Source organism: Plasmodium yoelii (genome assembly GCF_900002385.2).
Source record: "Plasmodium yoelii strain 17X genome assembly, chromosome: 10".
NCBI lineage: Eukaryota > Apicomplexa > Aconoidasida > Haemosporida > Plasmodiidae > Plasmodium > Plasmodium yoelii.
In genome coordinates, this window is record NC_036182.2 from 1,730,781 (window position 1) to 1,754,736 (window position 23,956).

At 20.6% G+C, this 23,956-nt stretch overlaps 5 protein-coding genes and 1 pseudogene across 5 annotated transcripts, besides 1 other annotated feature; 4 read left to right on the forward strand and 2 right to left on the reverse strand.

Annotated features, from left to right (window-relative positions):
• Positions 1-307: 307 nt before the first annotated feature.
• PY17X_1042500 (conserved protein, unknown function) lies at positions 308-2,926 on the forward strand (the record flags this gene model as incomplete). Its single annotated transcript, XM_022956374.1, has 10 exons — positions 308-497; positions 678-775; positions 921-1,245; positions 1,398-1,537; positions 1,726-1,875; positions 1,970-2,048; positions 2,146-2,296; positions 2,491-2,536; positions 2,638-2,715; positions 2,867-2,926. 10 exons carry the CDS (start codon positions 308-310, stop codon positions 2,924-2,926), a joined length of 1,317 nt encoding a protein of 438 aa, XP_022813420.1.
• Positions 2,927-3,997: 1,071 nt separating this feature from the next.
• Positions 3,998-5,323, reverse strand: PY17X_1042600 (choline kinase, putative; the record flags this gene model as incomplete). The annotated part of the gene is made up of 1 exon (XM_724010.1): positions 3,998-5,323. The coding sequence occupies one exon, from the start codon at positions 5,321-5,323 to the stop codon at positions 3,998-4,000; it is 1,326 nt and encodes a 441-aa protein (XP_729103.1).
• Positions 5,324-12,429: 7,106 nt separating this feature from the next.
• On the forward strand, positions 12,430-13,584 carry PY17X_1042700 (annotated as a pseudogene).
• Positions 12,430-13,584: a sequence feature (YIR protein, pseudogene;~PIR protein, pseudogene).
• A 2,585-nt stretch (positions 13,585-16,169) lies between these two features.
• Positions 16,170-17,374, forward strand: PY17X_1042800 (uncharacterized protein; the record flags this gene model as incomplete). Its single annotated transcript, XM_721251.1, has 3 exons — positions 16,170-16,187; positions 16,312-17,220; positions 17,309-17,374. The coding sequence occupies 3 exons, from the start codon at positions 16,170-16,172 to the stop codon at positions 17,372-17,374; spliced, it is 993 nt and encodes a 330-aa protein (XP_726344.1).
• A 2,395-nt stretch (positions 17,375-19,769) lies between these two features.
• On the forward strand, positions 19,770-20,870 carry PY17X_1042900 (PIR protein; the record flags this gene model as incomplete). The annotated part of the gene is made up of 3 exons (XM_022956375.1): positions 19,770-19,784; positions 19,892-20,674; positions 20,799-20,870. The coding sequence occupies 3 exons, from the start codon at positions 19,770-19,772 to the stop codon at positions 20,868-20,870; spliced, it is 870 nt and encodes a 289-aa protein (XP_022813421.1).
• Positions 20,871-21,284: 414 nt separating this feature from the next.
• PY17X_1043000 (fam-a protein) lies at positions 21,285-22,734 on the reverse strand (the record flags this gene model as incomplete). The annotated part of the gene is made up of 6 exons (XM_022956376.1): positions 21,285-21,308; positions 21,456-21,686; positions 21,780-21,889; positions 22,060-22,129; positions 22,225-22,462; positions 22,604-22,734. 6 exons carry the CDS (start codon positions 22,732-22,734, stop codon positions 21,285-21,287), a joined length of 804 nt encoding a protein of 267 aa, XP_022813422.1.
• Between the last annotated feature and the right edge of the window lie 1,222 nt (positions 22,735-23,956).

The following is a 23,956-nucleotide window of genomic DNA, read 5'->3' on the forward strand; positions in this document are numbered from 1 at the left end:
TATTATTATAAACTTTATGATAATAATTATCAAAAAAATATAATAATAATTTTGTTAATTTTAGTATAAAATTGTCTTCATTTATTCATATAGGCAATATTATTTAATGTGTATGCATATGTTTGTCTGTTTATTCATTTATAATGATTAAGCAAATAATAGGTATATTTACACAATAATACTAAATAAATTAAAAATATATCAATTGTATGTAGATTAAAATTAAAATATGAACTTGTGATTAGTGAGGAGGGAAAATTATAATAAAACACTTAATATATAAAATATTATGTTATTGTTATAATATATGGAGAAAGAAGGTGTAGACGCAGAAATTTCTAATGATAATATTATAAAAAAGGAAAATGAAGAAAATAATTCTATATATATAGAAAACAACATTTTAGAAGCATATAACATTTTTTCAAATGCATATGAGTCAAGTGACAACTTAAGTTTTGTGGATAGTGAAGAAGATGAATCCTCTAAAAACTTAGGTTTTATTATATAATTTTATTTTAAATATTTAGTATTTATATAAAAAAATATTAAATTGTAGTTAATATTTTCGAAATGAATATGATTGTACTATTAATTAGAACCATTATTTTATAAAACTATTTGAATAATTAATTTATTGATTATTTTTTTGTGTGTGTATGTATTTTTTTATTTAGAAAATTCTAAAAAGAAAAACATTTTAAGTTTAACTGTCCATAATATTATAAATATATATCCGAACAATGAACGAAATCGGGAATTTAAAAAATATAAAGTGATAAACTTAAAAAAAAATATTTATTATGGTGGTTAATTATTGAATATTTATTCTTGTGTATCATGTATGTCCATGTACATTTGTGTAAAATGTGTTGTAATTAGCGTTTCATTATTATTTTTTATGCTCCACAAATGTACAGCAAAAAAAATTAGAGGAAAAACGGAAAAAGGAGTTTGAAGAAGAGAAAAAAATATTAGAAGAGAAAAAAAAAATATACGATGAAAAAAGACAAAAAAAATTAGAGATATATAATATAAAAAAAAAGAAAAAGAAACTTGTTGAAAGAGAAAAATATAATAAAGAAAATATAGATTATAACTATTTAATGATTTTGAATTATTTTGAATTTTTAATGAAAAATAATAAATTTCATGATATTTATTTTTCTTTTCATGATTTATATATATCTCCAATGAGATTGTATTTTTTCTCTAACATAAATGTTAATGACATTTATTATTTAGGTATGTTGATGATAAAGGATGAAATAAGTATATAATACATATGAATATGTATGAATATTATAAATATAAGAATATATATACATTAAAAATGATGTATTAATAAACGATATAATGTTAATTTTGTTAACATATTTCTAAACATTTAAATGTAGATTTATCAAGAAGATGGCTTTCCGATAATTACATTTCAGCTATATTAGATTTATGCTTACAAAAAAATGTTAAAATATTGAATTTATCTTATAATAAAATAACATTCAATGGTTTGGATCGTTTTATAACGTTTTTTCCGGTACTGCATATAACATATGATTAGGAAAGACTAATGTATCGAACAATATAGAAATGAAAATAAAGCAATTATATATTGTACATTATAAATATAGTACTTGTTGTATAATATTGAAAAATGACATATCTTCGAACAAAATATTGGATATTTTATGTAAAGACATAATTTAAAAATTATGATTTTTTCAGAAAAACAAGTATTTATTTTCTCTTAATATAGAAGGCAATGATTTAACAAATAAAGGAGAAAATTGTGAAAATGTCAATAATTTTTTTGATGCTATCAAAAATAACAAAGTGATTAAAATTGTGAACATAGCCAATAGTAATATGAATATGGTAAAACATATATGTACAACGCATGGTTCAAAATATTAATATATATAATCATTTTTCTGTGATATTATTATTGTTATTATTTTTTTAATTATAGAATAATGGAGATGCGTTGTGCTCAATGCTGAAAATGAATAAATATATTATTAAAATGAATTTTGAAAATAACAATTTTAGTAAGAATCAAATATTATTAATTCACAATGGAAACAATATTGTCATTAGTCTATTATATTGTTCTTCAACTTATTTTTTGTCTGTTGATCTTTTTAGCTCATTATCAAAATCGAAAAATAATTGAATATTTGACACGAAATAAAGAACTATGCATAAAACAAACTCAAATCGAAAAAAAAGAAAATGATAAAATGGAAAAGGAAGAAAATTATATGCGCACCTATATTATGTCATTGGAATGCTCTATGTAATGATTTACGAAAAATACAATATTTAAATTTGTGTATATAGATTGATAATTATTTCTTAATATATATACATTGCACACGCGATTTATGAATATTTTATATAATAAACGAAAAATATTAAAACAAATTAGTTAAAATCGATAATGAATTGTGTGACACATTTTTGAATCGATATTTCATTTTTTGTCTATAGAATTGAAATTGAAAATAAAGAAAGACGAAAAAATTTAAATAAAATGGTAACAAAATAAACAAAGAATTTATTGTATGTTAATATGCATGTTTGCATATAAATGAGAGTGTGGAAAAACAATAATGCATACAATTGCACTATTTTCAGATATACGTAAACATGTGGAGAGAACAAATAAAAAAGAAAGAAAAATACGAAGACGAAATTCACGAATCACTAGAAAAGGTATGGGCGTTCATCAATTTTTTTTTTAAATGAAGGGAATTCGAGTGCTGTGATACTATCACTATAAGTATACATATATAGATATATCCAATACACAAACACATGCATATATATTCGAATGATGGTTACAAATATTATAATTTTTTATTAGGAACATGAAAAAAGAATAAAATTATCACAAAAAAAGAAAAAAAAAAAGAAAAAAATGTGAAAAGGTGTAAGGCAAAATCGATATATCATTTAATTGGATATTATTAAAAATGGTAATATAGAAAAACACCAAGGATAATATTTCTATATAAATTATTCATATTATTTTCCAATATATACATATTTATTTATTTTTCAAGAATTTATTCATTTATTTATTGATTATTTTATTAATAATAGGCAATTTTTTTTTTGATAGTATTAATGAAAAAAATATCGATTTTACATGTGCATTTAACTATTTTTATAACAATGATAAAATAGTTGCAACAACATTGAGACCATAATGATACCAAAAATATATATTTATTTTTAACAAAACCTTTGAATATATTAGTTTACATTTATATACTAATATGAACTCATATGGATGGGAAAATATAACAAGGCAATTGTTGTTGAATAAAATATATTTATGTTTAAAGTTAAACAACAGGGTACTACACTCAAACTGCACAAATTCACAATATGTGTTACATATTTTGAATACACAGTTATAAAAAGCGGAATAACTAAAAATAAAAGTCTTAATAAACACAAATACACTTTATTATGTATAATATGCTTTTCCGAATTGCGTTTTTAGCAATATAGGTGCATATACATATCTTATTTATCACATAAAAAATATATTAGTATTAAAAAGCGAAACATCATAGCGTGGAAAATATTCTCTTATTTTATAATATTTAATTTTTGTGTGTTAATAAAATTATAACAAATCTTTAAAAGGTTAATAATATATAATGTGAGTTTTTAGTTTTATCTATCAAATTAAATTTAAGCATATTTAAATGATTTATTAAAAAAAATTAGCAATGATCATTATGATATAATTAAAAATGTTTGAAAGTGCATATTTTATGATATTTAAGTCATTTTGCCCAAATGCCGCTGATGATGCATTAAATAAATATTTAATTAATGTTCCATTCAAACTCATTTAATCCTTAGTTATAGGTAGTAAATATATATATAATATATTTGTTTTTTAGTTGGAGTAGAAACAAACACATTAAATTTTTAGTATAAATGCTATAATTTGTTTTTTTATAAGGTGTTTATTATGCATTTAATCATAGTCTGGAATAAGATTTTTTGAAAGTAAATATGCCTTTTGTTCATCATACAGTTTAAATCGATCTTGCGCATATAGGAAAAAATCAAATTCATTATAACATTTTACTTGATAACCTCGAATAATCGACCAGAATCCCCATAATAAGTTAGCACCTAATGCGTGAATTTCAATTGCATCTAAAATTGAGTCGGCAACTTTTTGATCATACGGTATTTGTGATTTTCCTAAATAAATTGATAAATATTCATTAATAAACAATTTTCTTTTTTCATATGATATATATTGATTTTTATTTATTTCATAAAAAGGATAAGTGTCTGTAGAATAATCAATAGATGTTTCGATAAAAAATATTGCTATATCTGTAGCTATGAAATTATATCCAGCATATTCAAAATCAATTAGTCGTAAACAATTGTTTGTATTTATAATATTATTTTCTTGTAAATCATTATGACAAAAAGTTATATGATTCCTAATACTATCTTCTTTTGTATATTTATTCATAAATTTAATAAATTTATCAGATTCTTGATAATATTTATTTATATCACCTTTAAATTTATCTATATTTTTTAATTTAGAAAGTTGTATTTTCCATTCTTGTATTCTTTTGTAAATGCATGGTGTTTTATCCCAATGACTTGGTAAAGTTTTTTTAATAGCTAATGTATGAAATTTACCTAACATATTAGCTATGGCAATTAATATTTTTGAATTTTGTAAATCCTCAGTTTTTAAAGGATTTCCATATAACCATTCTTCTATACGACCACCGGAAAATGTGTTTAATAGTTTTGGAGATATTTTATATTTACTCATCGTTTCATATACTTCAATCTCTATGTCTGTATTATATAATTCACCAACATCTTTTCCATATATTCTAAATAAAATATGTTTTCTTATTGATGGATTTTGACTAACCGAAAATTCTTTTAATCCGACTTCAAATAATTGATTTGTTAATCCACTTAATATTTGTTTAACATATATATCTCTTTCAGTAAATTTATTCCATTCTGTGACTTTTTCTAAACATATTTTTTTAATATATAATGGATCTGTTAAATCAGAAAATTCTTGAGCACATAACGGAATATCATTTTTCAAATTAATTTCTTGGGATCGAAATGGCGTAGCTAATATTTCAGTTTCTTGATTTAATTGAATAGAATTAAACGCTTCCAAATCGTCATAACTTAAAATTTTTTCAATTTTCAATAATTTTATATCTTCATTGTTATTATTGTTACAATTTAATAAGTCTATTTGTCCATTTTCAATATTATTTGATCTGTTATTATTATCTTCCATTTTTTATAACTCGAGATTTTTTTATTTTGATATGTATTTTTTTGTGTGTCGTATTATTATAAACATGTAATTTACAATATTTAAATATAAAAATGCAAACAAATTGCAATATAGAAATCAAAGGTAATACAAAATATGGATATTATTCACATTCACGATTAAAGATAGGACAATATAAAATCATATACATATAAATAAACAAATATATATATGGGTATGCACCTACATATCTTATGATTTATATTATTGTACCAAACAGTCTTAATTTATTCTTAAAGACACACGCAACACAAAATAGATAACGAAAGTCAATTAAATGACGAATATATTAAGTGTAGAAATTTTAATGTGGTAAAATTGGCAAAACAAAACATAAAAATATATTAGTCAAATAATATTTTTTGATCTAAGGAAAGGAAAATAATTTTTATGGTGTTATATATATTTATGCATGCCAATGCTACAATATATTAATTGCACCCAATTTATTATATAATTTTTTAAGAAGAATTATAATTGTACAAGGTTTAAATATATTATTAAATATATAATGGAACTTTATTAAAAAAATAAATATGGAAACAACACCGTTCTCTGTGGCATTATAAACAAATGCTTTTGTAAAATTATTAAATATTAAATTTATACTTTTTTGTATTCCTTAATATAATAAATATATATATATATATATTTATTTATTTAATATTATATATTATACGATTCCTTTCTCCTTATTACTGCTTATATGATAATTTATTATTATCATTTATTAATAAATAATGAAGAGAAATTCTCGTACTATAACAATATTTTTGTATTTTCCACTTAACTTTATCCTATTTTAAGTAGAAGTATAGAAATACAATTTAGCGGGATCTGTAAAGGGGGGTACTACTTGTATTTACAAAATTACATGAAAAAAATGATGAAATAAAACAATATATAATAAAACAAGTCATAAGTGATATTATGAATGTATATTTGTCTTCAATATTCATAAAATATATTAACAATTATAATAATTGCGATTTCCAAAACAAAATACACACAACATGTATGTTTAACAATATATACACATATTTTTCCGTGTGCTTTATTTAAACCTTGGCAGATTTTTAAGTACAAATTATAATAAAATATTTTATATGTATAATTCAATTATATTAAACGTTTTTTTTATTTATGGATAATAATTTCACTGATATCATTAAATTTAAATTTATTTTGTAAAAAATAAAGATGTAATTACATACAATGATTATATATGGATATTATTTTAAAGTTAATAATAACACATCAACTAAAAAATATAAAAATATATATTATACATATCTGTAATTAAAATATGATTTCTATAATTTCAGCTAAAAACAGTATTTGTATATATGTAAAATACAAAGTATTGTGTTAAAACAAAAAATAATTTTAAATAAAATATAATAAATTGTAGCTAAAGTGAAAATTTTAATAAACTATATAATCAAACGAAGAAAATTTATAAAAGATAAACGATTAAATTCAATTCGACCAAAATTTAAAATATATATTATTAACATATATTTATATAATAACCAACTTTAATTTTTAATGTTTGTATTTTTAATTAATTATTGTTTTTAATATATATTTTTTTTTGGAAAAAAATAATATAAAATATATTTACACATGCATTAAAGTTAAAACAAATTTATATAGAATTGGGGTTATATTTCATTTTATTTTTTATAATATTTATTGATTTATTTAATTTTATTTAATATATATTATAAATTATTAAACGAAAATATATGTATCAAAATTCCCATTATTAGCCTCTATATGAAGTCTAATATTGTAAGGCATCAAATCGGAGCAAACAATAATATAAAAGCGGGTCACATAAATAAAATAATTTCGCAAATTACATCACATTTGTAGTGTTAATAAAATTGAATCCTGTATCTTATAATAAAATGCTAAAGAAATTATATACAAAATTAACTATCATAAATTAAATAAAAAGCATTTTGTGATGGTAATTTAAAATAAGTATAATGTATGAAAACAATTTGAGTATATTAATATATATACACCGATATTAAGATGTAAAATTACTATGTAAGTTATATGTTTACTTTTTAAAAACATCTTTTATTGGGTTGACAAAATGTGACATATTTTGGGTTCTAATATCTCTGTCACGTAAATTTTTTGGAGGGAATTCATTATCATGAATCTATGAAAAATATAAAGAATGAATAAATATGTAAAATATTTCATTTTTCTTGTGAATAAATAAAAATATTATAAATATGCACATTTATTAGAACATATACATTTTTGATATTGATAAAATAAAATTGATAAGTTATTAAAAATTTTATATTGCTTACAAATTCAACATGTGTAATATTAATATGGTCTCTTTCTTTTTTAATGAAAAATCCGGACAAATTAATGAGCATTTTGGCTACCTCCTCATTTATAATATTCTCTTCAAATTTATTGTCAGTTTAGAATGAGTTTGCACTTTCTAAGATAGTATTTGTATATGTTTATTGGTCAATATTGTTGTGGGCATTTATATTTTATGATGCTAAAATTATTACAGTTATGTCTTGTGAAAATCAGCAATATAAAGATAACAAAATAGTACCATATAGGATTGGAAAAAATCGGTCACAAATTATGTATAAAGGGTGATAATAATGTATTAAATTTATTAATTATTTTTTATATACTAAAACAAGGTTTCAATCAAAGTATTTGGAACCATTGGAGTCCCGTAATATTCTTTTATACTAATGACAATAAAAAATAGGTGTATATACTAGTTATTTTTTATTCTAACTTAATTTTATATCTTAAAAAATATTGTTCGTTGGTTCTACCATATCGTGATGGCGAATTTTAAGGCTTCCAACGTTTTATCTTCATGTTTCTTAAAATATAAAATTTGGATAATTATCCTTCTTATGAAATAAAGTATAACTACTTTTACTTATACATTATATTGCAAATATGCTGCATATTTGCTCATAAGTTCTGTTGGATTTTTAGTTTCTTCAATTTCAATGCACCTTGTGAGTACCCTTTTTCACGATTTTCATTCGTACTATGATCAAAGCGGGTTATTTTCGATTTTATTTAGACTTTTAATTTGCAAAAAAAAACAAATGTATTTATAAGCATTATTTTGGCAATATAGTCGTTATTTAAGTATCTTTTGCAAACTATGTATTTAATATTCCAATAATGAAACATGCATAGATATATAAGCGTATTTTCGTACGTATCATTATTTGAAATAATTTTGTCTAGAGCAACATTGTCTAAAATAAGATTACCTTGAGAATCTTTTATTTGGAATAATGTAGTATGTATATATATTTTGTCTGGAATAAGATTATCTGGGTGTTCTTTGTCATGAATAAAATTACTTGAAACAACTTTGTATGGAGTAACATTACTTGGATCAGTTTTGTCCAGAACAATTTTGGCTATAATCGATTTGATTAAAGCAGAGTGTCTGGAACTGGATCCGTTATAAGATTATTATTTTTCATATATATGAACATCTTTAAAAGATTTCTAAAGAAGAATTGGATGAACCAATCTTAGTTGCAAAGATTTTATTATTCATATATACGAATATGCTTAAAAGAAAAAGAAAAATTGAATATAAAATTTATTCATTTTTGAACTTTACAAACAAAATATTCAAATATATATTAGTATTTTTTTTAATTAAAAATTAACTCAAAAAATAGCACAAGTATAATTAAAATTGAAACACATCATTTTCTCCAATAAAGTATAAAAAACTATTATTTAAATGACAAAATGAATGCTTTTATTACATTTATAAGTTTAATGTATTTTTTATTTAAATAATTCAATCACAAGACGATGTCAAAAACAAAAAATTTCATAAATAATGAATTGAATATCAAATGTTATTATTCATAATTTCATTAATATTATAATATCTAAAAATAAATAATTTTAATCGTATCACATAAATGATATTTTTAATATAACCATTATGAACACACAAGTTTTATATTTTTATAATTGATTAAACTCAATTTAAAATTTATAAAACGCCCCATTGCATATGGAATTACATATTACTTATATTTATATATAATAGAAAAAAACTATGTTGTTTTTACCTACTAGAGAACCAATCATTTAAAATAAAAATATAAAAGTGCGAAAATAATATAAAAATATATATTTATTTTAATATAATTATATATACTTACATTAATAATTATATTAAAATAATTGTTTTGCTATTATTTTCCATGTTTTACAAAATTTCTTTGATAATGGATAGTTTTTTATATAAAACATGTCTATTATATTTTTAAACATTAAAATAATTAATTTAATCTGAGAAATGCAGTTAATTATACATATTACTAATACTACTATAACAATATTTTTTACCTCATCATAATAATAGTATGATAAAATTTATATTGTGAGAATCACTCATTCTGTGATTTTTTTGCCACATTTAGTACACATTTTACTAAATAACATTTTTATAGCAACATTTTTAATTTTATAAAAATTATTTTTGGTAGTAATATTGACCCCCATGTTTTTTTATAAATTAATACAAATTATAAATTTCCTTTTAATAGTAAAACATAGTATATATAAAATTAAAAAAAATACAAATAAATAATTATAAAAATAAAATAATGAAACGTAATGTTGTAAAATAAAGAAATATATATATACATGCATACATAAAATTAATTTAGTTTTTAATTATAATATTCTTGATTCTGAGTTGTTCATGTTTTATGGGTCAAGGTTATGTCCTATGAGTTATTGTTTCGTTCACTGAATCTTCGTTTTGACTTAGGGTTCAAGATATACTATAATTTAATTCTTTATAATTTAATAATATTTTATGCCTGTAAATGGTGATTAAATATATGTACCATCCCCGTATGTTTTATCTTGAAATGAAGCCCACATATGCAACAAAAAGGGGGACATAGACATTAACATGAAATGGGTAGCATAACATATTTTATAAGCTATAATACTTATGTCTAATTCGCTCATATATATTAAATGCGGCAATGTTATAACGCCGAATTATATATTTTATTACTATTTTTTGGCTAACTGTACATAAGAACCCTTATTACCTATTAGATAAAACTTGTTAATATGTGGTTATATTGAATTATGTATAAACAATATGTTTCTTCATTTGATGAAACATTTTATTTAGTAAAACTTATTATTTGTATCATATTTATTTTAATTTAAATCATGTTATCCAACTGAACTATAATAATATATATTCATAAAAGATAGATGCATGTGTATCGATCGAGAATCGACATTATAACATTGTCTATAAAATATTATTATACTTCTAACATTTTTAGTAATACATAAAAAATTGAACTATATATACAATATTTTTTAAATTTTAATTGTAGATACTATTCTCTTTTTGCATTTCCTTTAAATTTGTATTAAAATTAATTAGTAATATAGAAGCTGTTTTATACGCTTTAATTTATATATCACAAATGTATAACATTAGATTAATCATTATTCATTTTTAAACTTTATAGTTTTGAGGTATAATATATTATATTTTAAAATAGTTAGAAGAATAAATATAAGTATATTAATTAAATTTCATATCATATTATGTTCTAATAATTATAAATAATATGATAGATATAATATCGTTATTATTATACGCCTATGCATATAATCTAATAAAATATTCTATCAATAACTAATATTGAAATACTATTTGATTGTGGAAATTTCACATAATTAAATATTAATATTAATTTTATCGAAAAGACGCATAATAATACATTATAAAGGTATCATTGTTATATATTTGATAAAGATCCAATTTGAGATTTGTAGTTTATATTCTAAAGAACTGGATAAATAGAGAAAAAGCTAATACTCGTTTAATATTAAATTCCATTTTATTATTCTATATTAACGCGTATTATATTATCATTATGTTACCATAGAATTAATAAAATATAGAATTCTTAATAAATTATTTGAATATATATACATTGATAACTATAACAATAAAATATATAAGATAAAAATTAACAATGCAGAATATTTAGCAAATATTTATCTAAATTTATATATTAAAATATCAAATATATCTTATCTCTCTCCTATTAAAGGGGAATATATCAACCTAATTTCGCATAGTTTTATATTATATTTTTAATTTGCACCAATAGTTATTTATATGTTATATATTTAATATTTACTATGTATTATTTTAAAAACGACATGCGTTCAAAGGCTTATTTAAGCTTATAAATACGGGTTCAGTGATAATTGTTATTTTAAACCGCGGAAATGATGCATAAAATAAATTGTAAAATTATCCAATATGGCATATTTCTAAATTGAAGTATATAGGAATAAAAATAAAGTTGTTGAATTCATTAAAATGGGTTATGAATTTATCTATATTAAATAAAAGTAATATAAATTTATGTAATTTGCATAGAAAATGGAACAATACAACTTATTTTATAAGCATTATAATTTTAGAAAAGACTGTATTATATATTATAAGAAGCAAGTATATAAGTATTAAGTCTATCTTATTAAATAATTATTTATATACTTTAAGGATTCTAATAATAATAACTTTTTTAATTTTTTATATTTGTGCAGTATTTAAGTTTCAGGACATTGTTTATGTTCTATATTAAAGCATATTTATAAGTATATATTTTTTTAATTCATTATAAAATTCCTTAAAATTTTATAATAAAATTATGTAGAATGTTATTAGTAATAATTATTTTATGCGTAAATTGTATTATATATACATATGATCAAATATGTATTAACCAGCCATAATTTAATACAATTTAGCAAATGTCAATAAAAATAAATACAATATTCCTTTGTAATATTATTGTATTATTATTCTATATTAATTATATATTATTATTAAAAATAACAATGTGTTTAATACGATAAATGTGGTATATGGGACTCATTTACAGAATATAGTTTGTCAGTATATATATTTTATATAAAAATAACATGATGCAGATCAAACTACAAATTAAAAATGAAACTTCATTATGACTGACTTTATGGTATATGCATTTTTTAATAATAATAATTTCCTTTATATTTTTTGATATTTTATTATCTATATATTACTAATAATTTTAATTTTAATGAAGTTTTGTTAAATTTGTTTAAAATTGCTTCATAGTGCCAAAAGTTTGATACTTTAAGGAAGTTTTTTCCCGATGAATTGGATGGTTCTGGAAATTATAATTTTCAAAATAGAACGTTCAAGAACTACTGCCCTAAAGAACAATGTAATAACGATATTGATAAGATTAATGCTGGCTGTTTATGGTTATTTTATGATTTTTTCGGTAAACCTGGTACCACAGTTGATTCTAATACTTATAAGGGTGACGTTTTATGTATTATGATATGGCTAAGTTATAAATTAAGCCTAAAGTCACATAATGAAATTAAGAATTTAATGGATTTTTATTCTAAGCATATAGAAAATAACACGGAGACACTAATCATAAAGTTAATGATAAACAATATGACAGTTATAAGGATATCATAGATAAAATAAAGGAATACTTGAATATTGATATTATTCATATGTCTAAATTTTATGAATTACTTAAATTATTATGTAATATGAGTACTGATAATATGAGAGGTAATAGTACCCAACTTTCAGATCATGCTAATAAATTTGTTAATGAATATGAAAAACTCCTTAATGATAATGCTAATATTGTAGGTAATTCATACAATAAAGTATTAAATGTTTTTTCCAAATACTATGATAATTTTGGAAAAGACACTGATTTTCATAATACACTAATGAAACGTATTCCATTACCAACAAAAAAAAACTCCATAAAAGTTGATATAGCAGGCTCTAATGGAACTAAAATAGATGGATTATCCGATGAAATATCAACATCAATTTCTGAACCTGAAGTATCAGATATTGATTCAACATCATCAAGTTCATCAATATTAAATAAACTAATTTCAATTCCATTTATATTTTTTGTAACATTAGTTTTATTAGGAATTGGATATAAGGTAAATAATAAGTTAATTAAAATATATATTCAGCACTGAGTAATTTATGAATATAAATTATACATTTTTAAAAAAATTTATATTAGTATTCATTATTTGGATTTCGGAAGCGATCTCAAAAACATTTAAGAGAAAAGCTAAAAAAATAAAGAAAAAAACTGATCATTAATATATGGTTCGAAGAGAGTGACTATTTCAGGAATAGTAATAATGATTTATATATTTTAAGAGACTGTCTATTGGGGGAGTAATTTTTTGTCATAATTTTTATATAGTTTTTATGTTGTAGGTTATGGTTGAGGTTTTATGGAACCCATATTCGGGTTAGGATTAAGTATTATATTTTTATTAATTTGTTTATAATTTGATCATATTTATTGGTCTATAAATGTTGATCAAATATATTTACAATTTTCGTATGTTTAATCTCGAGCTGAAATCTAAATATGCAACCAAAAAAGGGGTACTGTCATTAATATGAAAAGGGCCACATAACATTTTTTCATAAGTTATAATATATTAAATTGTATGTTAATATATATTTAATATGGTTAAAGTAAAATAGATATATTTCATATATTAATATATATATTTGCTATATAACAATTGTCATTATATAAGACATGTTAATCCATATTTATATCGAATCATGAGTAACACAATATATTTCTTTATTTGATGAAATATTTTATTTAGTAAAACTTATAATTTGTACTACAATTATTTTAATTTAAATTATATTATACCAATTGAACTGTAATAATAGCATTATATATGAGGTTGGATATTAATTATAAGATGATTCATTTGGAACAATTTTTTACATTATAATATACCTTCAGGTTAATAGATATATTTTTATTGTTAATTAAACATATTACCAATATATAATAGGCAGTCATGAAATATAGATGCATGGTATATTTATCGGAATCCGATAATACAGCGTTATCTATAAAAGGCATTTCATGAATCTAACATTTTTAATAATACAATAAAACATGCATAATAATAAAAAATTATATTATAAATATATACTATTCTTTTATTTTTCGATTATATTTAGTATCATTTTATGCTAAAGTTTTAAATTCAAATAGTAAAGATAGTTCTATATACATTAATTTATTTCCTATAAAGGCATAACATTAGATTAATCATTATTAATTTTTAAACTTTGTAGTTTTGAGATATAAATATATTATATTTAAAAAAATTAAAAAATAAAATATAAGTATATTAATAAAATTCCATATCATATTTTGTTCTAATAATTATAAATAATCTGATAGATAGAACTAGAATTATTATTATATGCCTATACATATAAACTAGTTAAATGGTATACTAATAACTAATATTGAAATATTGTTTTTTTGTGGAAAATTAATATAATTAAACATTAATATTATCGAAAAGACACATAATAATACATTATAAAGGTATCAATGTTATATATTTTGTTAAAGATCCAATTTGGGATTTGTAGTTTTATATTCTAAAAATATGGATTAATGGAGAAAGGGTTAAAGACTCAATTCATGTTAAATGCCATTTTATTATTACATATTAACGCGTATTATATTGTCGTTGTTTTACCATAGAATTCATAAAATATTGAATTTTTAATAAATGATTTGAATGATATACATTGATAACTATAACAATAAAATATATAAGATAAAAATTAACAATGTAGAACGTTTAACAAATATTTATCCAAATATATATATTAAAAGAGTATATATATCTTATCTCTCTCCTCTTAAAGGGGAATATACTAACCTAATTGTGCATAGTTTTATATTATACTTTAAATTTTCACCAGTAGGTATCTATATGTTATATATTTAATATTAACAGAAAGGCATAATAAATGTTTAATATTTACTATGTATTATTCTAATACTATTTACTACCAATAGCGCATATAGCTTACAATATTCTCAATAGGGTACGTTCAGTGATAATTATTGTTTTAAATCGTGGAAAAAGTATGCAAAATATATTATAAAATTACCCAATAAGGTATATTTTTAAATTGAAGTACATTGGAATAAACATAAAGTTATTTAACGCCTAAATTTCTTTTTTAATTTATCTATATTAAATAAAAACAATATAAATTTATGTATATTCAATTAAAAAGGGGAATAATGCAACTTATTTTGCAAATGTTATAATTTTAGAAAAAACTATATTATATATTATAAGAAACGAGTATATAAATATTTAATATATTTTAAAAAATTACTATTTATATACTTTAAGGATTATAGTAATAATATATTTATTAATTTTTACATATTTACATGTTCAGGCGTATAAATATATTTATTAAAACATGAGAAACAAATTTGTATTTTTCTATATTAAGACATAAATATAAGGGGATGTATTTTAAACTTATTATAAAATTTCTTAAATTTTTATAATAAAATTACAATGTATATTATTAATAATCATGAATTTTAGTATAAATTATGTTATATATATGACTCAAATGTATTAAATATCTCCAATTTAAGGTGGTTTAGTTAATTTCAATAAAATATATATAAACTTACTATTGTATTATTACTTTACATTAATTTTAAACTAATATAAACATAAAATATGTTTAACTACAGGCAATTGTTATATATAGATTCAAGTTTATGTCCCCTATTTTGATACAATATATATGAAATGGATATGATGTACTTAATTTACAGTTTAAAAATAAATTTCCAATATGTTAACTAGTAGAATGGTACATACAATTTCTTGAATATAAATGTTTGTTATTACAAATTTTTTATATTGTATTATCTATAAATTAATAATAAATTCATTTGAATAGGCATTTTTATTTGATTTTTAAAATTGTTTCTTAGTGCGGAGAGTTTGATACTTTGTTGAAGTTTTTCCCCGATGAATTGGATGGTTCTGGGAATTATGATTTTAAAAAGAGATTCTTTAAGACATATTGTTCTAGTAACAATTGTGACATTGATATAAATAAGATTAATGCTGGATGCTTATGGTTATTTAATAAATTTTATGGTGATAGTGAGAATTTTTCGTATAATGCAAATGACAATCTTGATATTGTTACATACATTATGACATGGTTAGGGTATAAATTAAATCAAAAACTAAATAGCGAATTTTCAAATATAAATGAATTTTACAATAAACATATGAAAAATACCGATGAGTATAATAATCATATAACTGGTATTGATGCTTATAGTAGTTATACATATCTTATAAATAAAGAAGAATTGATAAATATTTCTAATGAGAATGTGTCTAAACTTTATGATTTATTTAAAATTTTATGCAATATGATTAATAGTGCTGATAAAAAAGATGGTGGGGAAACATGTTTAAAATATGCTGATCAATTTGTTGATGCATATCAAAAATTTATAAATGACACTGATATTGAAAACAGCTCATATAATAAAATATTGTCTACATTATCAAATGATTATACGGGTTATGGAAAGCAAACTATTTATTTACATTTACGAAATAAACTACCAAATCTTATAACGGAAAAAACTGCAACGCAAGTTTCTGGGTCAAGTCCTAAAGAACCACAAGATACCTCCTTGAGTGAAATGACAACGCCAAGTTTTGAAATTGAAATGTCAGATTCTGATTCAACATCGACAAGTTCTGAAATTGAAATATTAGATTCTGGTTCAGCATCGCCTAGTTCATCAATATTAAATAAACTAATTTCAATTCCATTTATATTTGTTGTAACATTAATCTTATTAGGAATTGCATATAAGGTAAATAAAAATCAATTAAAAATATATTCAACACCGAATAATTTGTGAATATAAGTAAATTATACAATTTTTAAAATTTTTATATTAGTATTCGTTATTTGGATTTCGGAAACGATCTCAAAAACAACAAATAAGAGAAAAGCTAAAAAAATGATGAAGAAAATGGATCATTAATATATGATTCGAAGAGAATGACTAGTTCAGAAATAGTAATAATGATTAGTATATTTTAAGAAATTGTCTATTTGGAAATAATTAATTTTTAATCATAATTTTTGTATAGTTTTTATGTTGTGGGGTAGGGTTAAGGTTGTGTTTGTAGAATGCATATTCGGGTTGGCACTAAGTATTATATCTTTATTTAATTTTGTATAATTTGAACACTAATTTAATATATGTACTATATTCGTATATTTAATTTCGAGATGAAGTTCAAAAGTTCAAATATACAACGAAAAAGGGGCATAAGCTAATATGTAATGAATTGCGTAACATGTTTTATAAGTTATAATATATATAATTGAGTGTTCATGCCGATTTAATATGATTAAAATAAAATGTCTATATTGCATATGTTAATATAGATATTTTCTATATAATAATTTTCATTATATAAGACTTGCAAATCCATATTTATATTGAATTATGCATAACACAATACATTTCTTCATTTGATTAAAATTTTATTTAGTAAAACTTCTAACTTGTTTTACAATTATTTTGTTTTAAATTATATTATGCCAATTGGACTGTAATAATAGATAATCATAAAATATAGATGATGGAATATCGATCGATATCCGACAATACAACGATATCTATAAAAGGAATTATATGCATCTAACATTTTTAATAATACATAAAAAAATGAACTATATATAATATTTTTTAAGTTTTAATTGTGTTACTATTCGTTTTTTGTATTAAATTAATTTGAATTAATAGAATTTGCTTTATACGCTTTAATTTATATATCACAAATGTATAATAATAGATTGATCAGTATTCATTTTTAAGCTTTGTAGTTTTGTGGTATAAATAAATTATATTTTAAAATAGTTAAAATAAAAAATATAAGTATATTAATTAAATTTAATATCATATGTTCTAATAATTATAAATAATATGATAGGTATAATACCGCTATTATATATATAAAGTAATAAAATATTCTACTAATAATTAATATTAAATATTGTTTCATTGTGAAATCGTCATATAATTAAATATTAATTTTATCGAAAAGACACATAATAATACATTATAAATGCATCAACGTTATATATTTTGCAAAAGATCAAATTTGGTATTTGTAGTTTTATGTTCTAAAAATTGGATAAATAGAGAAAAGGCTAATGATTCAATTAACGTTAAATGTCTTTTTATTATTCTATATTAACGCATATTATATTATCATTGTTTAATGCATTATCTTTAATTACATATATCATTGATTATCATAGAATTAACAAAATATAGAATTTTAATAAATTATTTGAATGTATATACATTGATAACTACAACAGTAGAATACATAAGATAAAAATGAATAATGTAGAAATTTTAACGAATATTTATCTAAATTTATATATTAAAATAGCAAATATATCTTATCTCTCTCCTACCAAAGGACAATATTCCAACCTAATTACGCATAGTTTTCTATTATACTTTAAAATTTCCATCAATAGTTATTTATGTTTTATATATTTACTAAGTATTATTTTAAAAACAATCTCATTCAAAGACTTTTTTAAGCTTATAAATACGGGTTCAATGCTAATTGTTGTTTTAAAGAATTGAACAGATGGCAAAATATATTATAAAATTACCAAATAAGGTATATTTTTAAATTGAAGTATATAGAAATAAAAATAAAGTTATCGGATTCATTAAAATGGATTATGAATTTATCTATATTAAATAAAAACAACATACATTTATGTAATTTGTATAAAAAGTGGAGCATGTAACTTAATTTGAAAATACTATAATTTTACCAAAAACAGTGTTATATAGTATTAGAAGCAAGTGTATAAATATTTAATATATTTTAAAAAACTTCTATTTATATACTTTTAAGGATTATAGTAATAATGGTTTCTTAATTGTTTCGATTTTTGAGTATATTAATTTTGAGTTACTATTTATTAAAACAAAAGATATGACGTTGTTTATTTTCTATATTAAAGCATATATATAAGAAGATATATTTTAAATTCATTACAATATTATTTTAATTTTTATAATAATTCTCATATGAGTGTTATTAAGGATAACAATTTATGCAAAATTGTATTATATATACATATGATAATAAATGTTTAAACACCCCCCAAAACAAGATAATTTATCTAACTACCATAAACAAATATATAATATTATATTATTATTCCATATTAATTTTAAATTGAAATTAATAATAATAAAAATATTTTTATCTACAGATAATTGCTATATATAGGGTTAAATAATTATATTACCTATTTGAATATTTATATAATATTATACCCCCTTAACCTAGAAATTATAAATTAGATTCCATCATAATGAATGATGAAATAGTATATACACTTTTTGATATTATATTTCCTATAAATTTCATTAAGTTTTGTTTTAATAAAATGTTCTTAATACATATTTTTACTGTTTTTTTTAAATGGTTTCTTAGTGTTCAAATTTTGTTGTTTTGAGGAGTTATTTCCCCGATGATTTAGGCGAATCCCCAACACTCGACTTTAATAAAAGTACAAGTATTAAGAAATACTGCCCTGATGATAAATGCAATACTGATCTCGAGAAAATTATGGCTGGATTTTTATGGTCACTTGAACAAAATTGTTCTATATCCAAAAAGGAGGGTTATGATGAAAATAATACTAATGTTTTTTTTCTATATATTATTTCATGGTTAAGTCACAAATTAAATAAAAACTCAGAACACTATTCCACCAAAATAAACGATTTTTATAATAAATATGTATATAGTAATCAAAAGTATACTAGTCTCATAAATGATGATAGTAAATGTGCAAATCTTAAGAAAATCATAGATGAAAAAAATGATTTGTTGAATATTAATATTGAAGACATGTCTAATTTTTATGATGTATTCAAATTATTATGTAATATGTATGATATTGTTGAAACACGTGCAGATGATAACACACTGTTAAATGATACAACTATTTTTGTTAACAAATATTCAGAGATCAACGATTATTATAACATTGAAAATACCCCATATAGTAAAATATTGTCTGTTTTATTAACTGATTATAATAATTTTAAAACTAAAAATGCTAACAAAATTAATAATTCTAAACAATTCCCAGATCTTCCAACAGAAAGAGCAACAAAATCATTTTTACGACATTCATCTATAAAAATTTCAGTAATCCCAATGACATTTATTTTTTTTGGATTACTTATATATTTAGGAATTGTGTATAAGGTAAATAAGAAACCAGATAAAAATATAATATTTAAAATATATATCATCACTACAAAATTAACATTTATTTTTTACTATTTTTATATTAGCGTTCATCATTTGACTTTCGGAAAAGACTTCAAAGACTCAATTTAAGAATCAAAAAAATAAAGAAGAAAATAAATCATTAATATATTATTCAGATTATATCAATTGATATAATTAAGACATGTCCTATTTGGAGATAGTTAATTTTTACTGAAAATTATTTGATTTATAAGAATTAAAATCACAAAAATGGTAAAAGAAAAATACAACTTATCGATTTTGAGTAAAAAAAATTAATTATCATAATAATATGAAAATATTACCATAAAGAAATATTTTTCATAAATTATAATGCCTACATTTGTAGTATTCACAAAATTAATGCATATAAATACATCCTAATATTAAAAGACATAAACAAATTATATACAAAAAACAATTTATGATGATAATTTAAAGCAACCATTATGCATGGAAATAAATTGTTTTATTGACATAAATCTTCTAATATTAATGTGCTGAAAAATATATGTTTATATATGAAGGAAAAATAATCTAAAATTTTTCCAATAATGGATTTTTGTTAAATGCAAGCATGTCCATTAATCTAAGAAAAAAATATAAATGGATGAAAATATAGAATATTAATTTTTTTTGCAAATTATAGTATATATTATAAATATGTACATTTATTTAAATCTATATTTTTTTTAACAATTGGTGAAATATGTTATTAAAATTTGTATATGCTTACAGATGAAATATAGGTGACATCAACAACACTATTGTATTTTTGAAAATAGTATCCAGCTAAGTTAACAAACGTTTTTTTTAATTTTCCTTTTCTAATATCATCTTCAGAATCTATGTCAATTTTGAATGAATTTGCGTTTTCTATTATTGTGTTTTTATATTCTTTATTGGAAGGGTTGTGGTCATTTACATTTACTGAAGTCATGACAATTAAAGTTATATATTTTGATATCTACAAAATTAATAAAAATATATTGCATAAATTATTATGAATAATATGAAAAATGTGATTTATAACGAAATAGAAAAGGAAGGTTTTCCTTACTTCAAACCTTGTAATTAAAGCATAAAAATACTTTTCTTTCCCCCAAAACCAAGTTTTATAACGTTGCTGTATCAATACTAAATTTGGATTGTACACACGGATAATTTTTCCTAAAAAACAATATTATAAAATTGCATGTATGGAATTAAAATATCATAAACTTGAAGGTTTGGGAAACAATAAATAGTATCATATAATAATGGAAATAATAAATCGCGAAACGTCAAATAAATAGTAGCAATAATATGTTAATTTGACTAATTATTTATGTTTTGTATACTTTTAACAGAGCTAGCATTGAAAAAATCCGCATTATCGGGATCCCATAGCTTGTTTATTGCATCATTATACTAATGGGAACAAAGGAAAATATATGTATATAAATTATAATAATTTTTTAATTTTAATTTGGTATATAAATTTAACATTGTTCATCAATTGATACCTCATTGGGATCATAAACTTTATACTCAATTTTTTCAACACGTGTATGTCCTTCATGGTATTTTTTAAATAAAAGGATACTAGAATTAGGATTTCTTTCACAGGGTTCATAATCATCTAAACATATAGAATGATGTTTAAAATGTGTTATAGCTTCGTTCATAAGTTCAACCGCTCTTTTAGTTTCTTTGGGATTGGTACATAATAGGTGCTTGTGTTTTTTATATATTTCTTCTGAACTATTATTGATAAAAATGGACATATTTTTTATGCGTATAAAAATAAAGGTATTGCATTTATATTATAACATTGTTTCGATGATTTATATTTAATATTCTCATAATGAAATATGTAATATATATATTGCTGTATTTTCTTACGTGGGATAATTATGTGTTGGTGTGGGGGGTGTAGACGTTCCTGGAGCAGGTTCAGCTGCATGTGTTTTATTATTCACATATACGGAGATGGTTAAAAGAAAAAAAACAATTTGAATATAAAATTTATTCATTTTTGAACATTACAAACAAAATATTAAAATATATATTAGTATTTTTTTAGTTAAAAATTAGAAACTCGAAAAATAAGCATAAGTATAATTAAAATTGAAGGTAATAATTTTCTCCAATAAAATATAAAAAACTATTATTTAAACGACAAAATATATGATTTTATCACATTTATAAGTTTAATGTATTTTTTATTTAAATAATTCAATCACAAGATGATGTCGATAATAGAAGGTTTCATAAATAATGAACATAAAAATATTATTATTCATAATATTATAATATCTAAAAATAAATAATTTTAATTATATTATATAAATGATATTTTTAACATATATCATTATAAATACACAAGTTTTATATTTTTATAATTGATTAAACTCAATTTAAAATTTATAAAACAATTCAGTACGTATGGAAAACCACACATTCTTACATTAATAAATAAAAGACCATAGTAATATAAATATTATATTAATAATTATATTAAAATAATTGTTTTTCTATTTTTTCCCATTTGTTTTACAAAATTTCTTTGATAATGCATAGTTTTTAATATAAAACATGTCTGTTATATTTTTAAACATTAAAATAATTAATTTAATCTGAGAAATACAGTTAATTATACATATTACTAATACTACTATAACCATATTTTTTACCTCATCATAATAATAGTATGATAAAATTTATATTATGAAAATCAAACATTCTGTGATTTTTTTGTCACATTTAATACACATTTTACTAAATAACACTTTTATAGCAAAATTTTTAATTTTATAAAAATTATTTTTGGTAGTAATATTGACCCCCATGTTTTTTTATAAATTAATACAAATTATAAATTTCCTTTTAATAGTAAAACATAGTATATATAAAATTAAAAAAATACAAATAAATAAAATATAAAAATAAAATAATGAAACCTAAAATTGTAAAGTCACGAAATGTATATATAATTAATTTTTTTTTTAATTATAATATTCTTAATATCGAGGTATTAATATTTTATGGATCATGTATTTACATTATGGGTCAGGGTTCTGTACTATGGGTTATCGTTTCGTTCACTGAATCTGCGTTTTGAGTTAGGGTTTGGGATATATTGTAATTTAATATTTTATAATTTGATAATATTTTTTTTCCTTTGAATAATAATTAAATATATTTATCATCCCGTATGTTTAATCTCGAGATGGTGTTTAAATATGCAACAAAAAT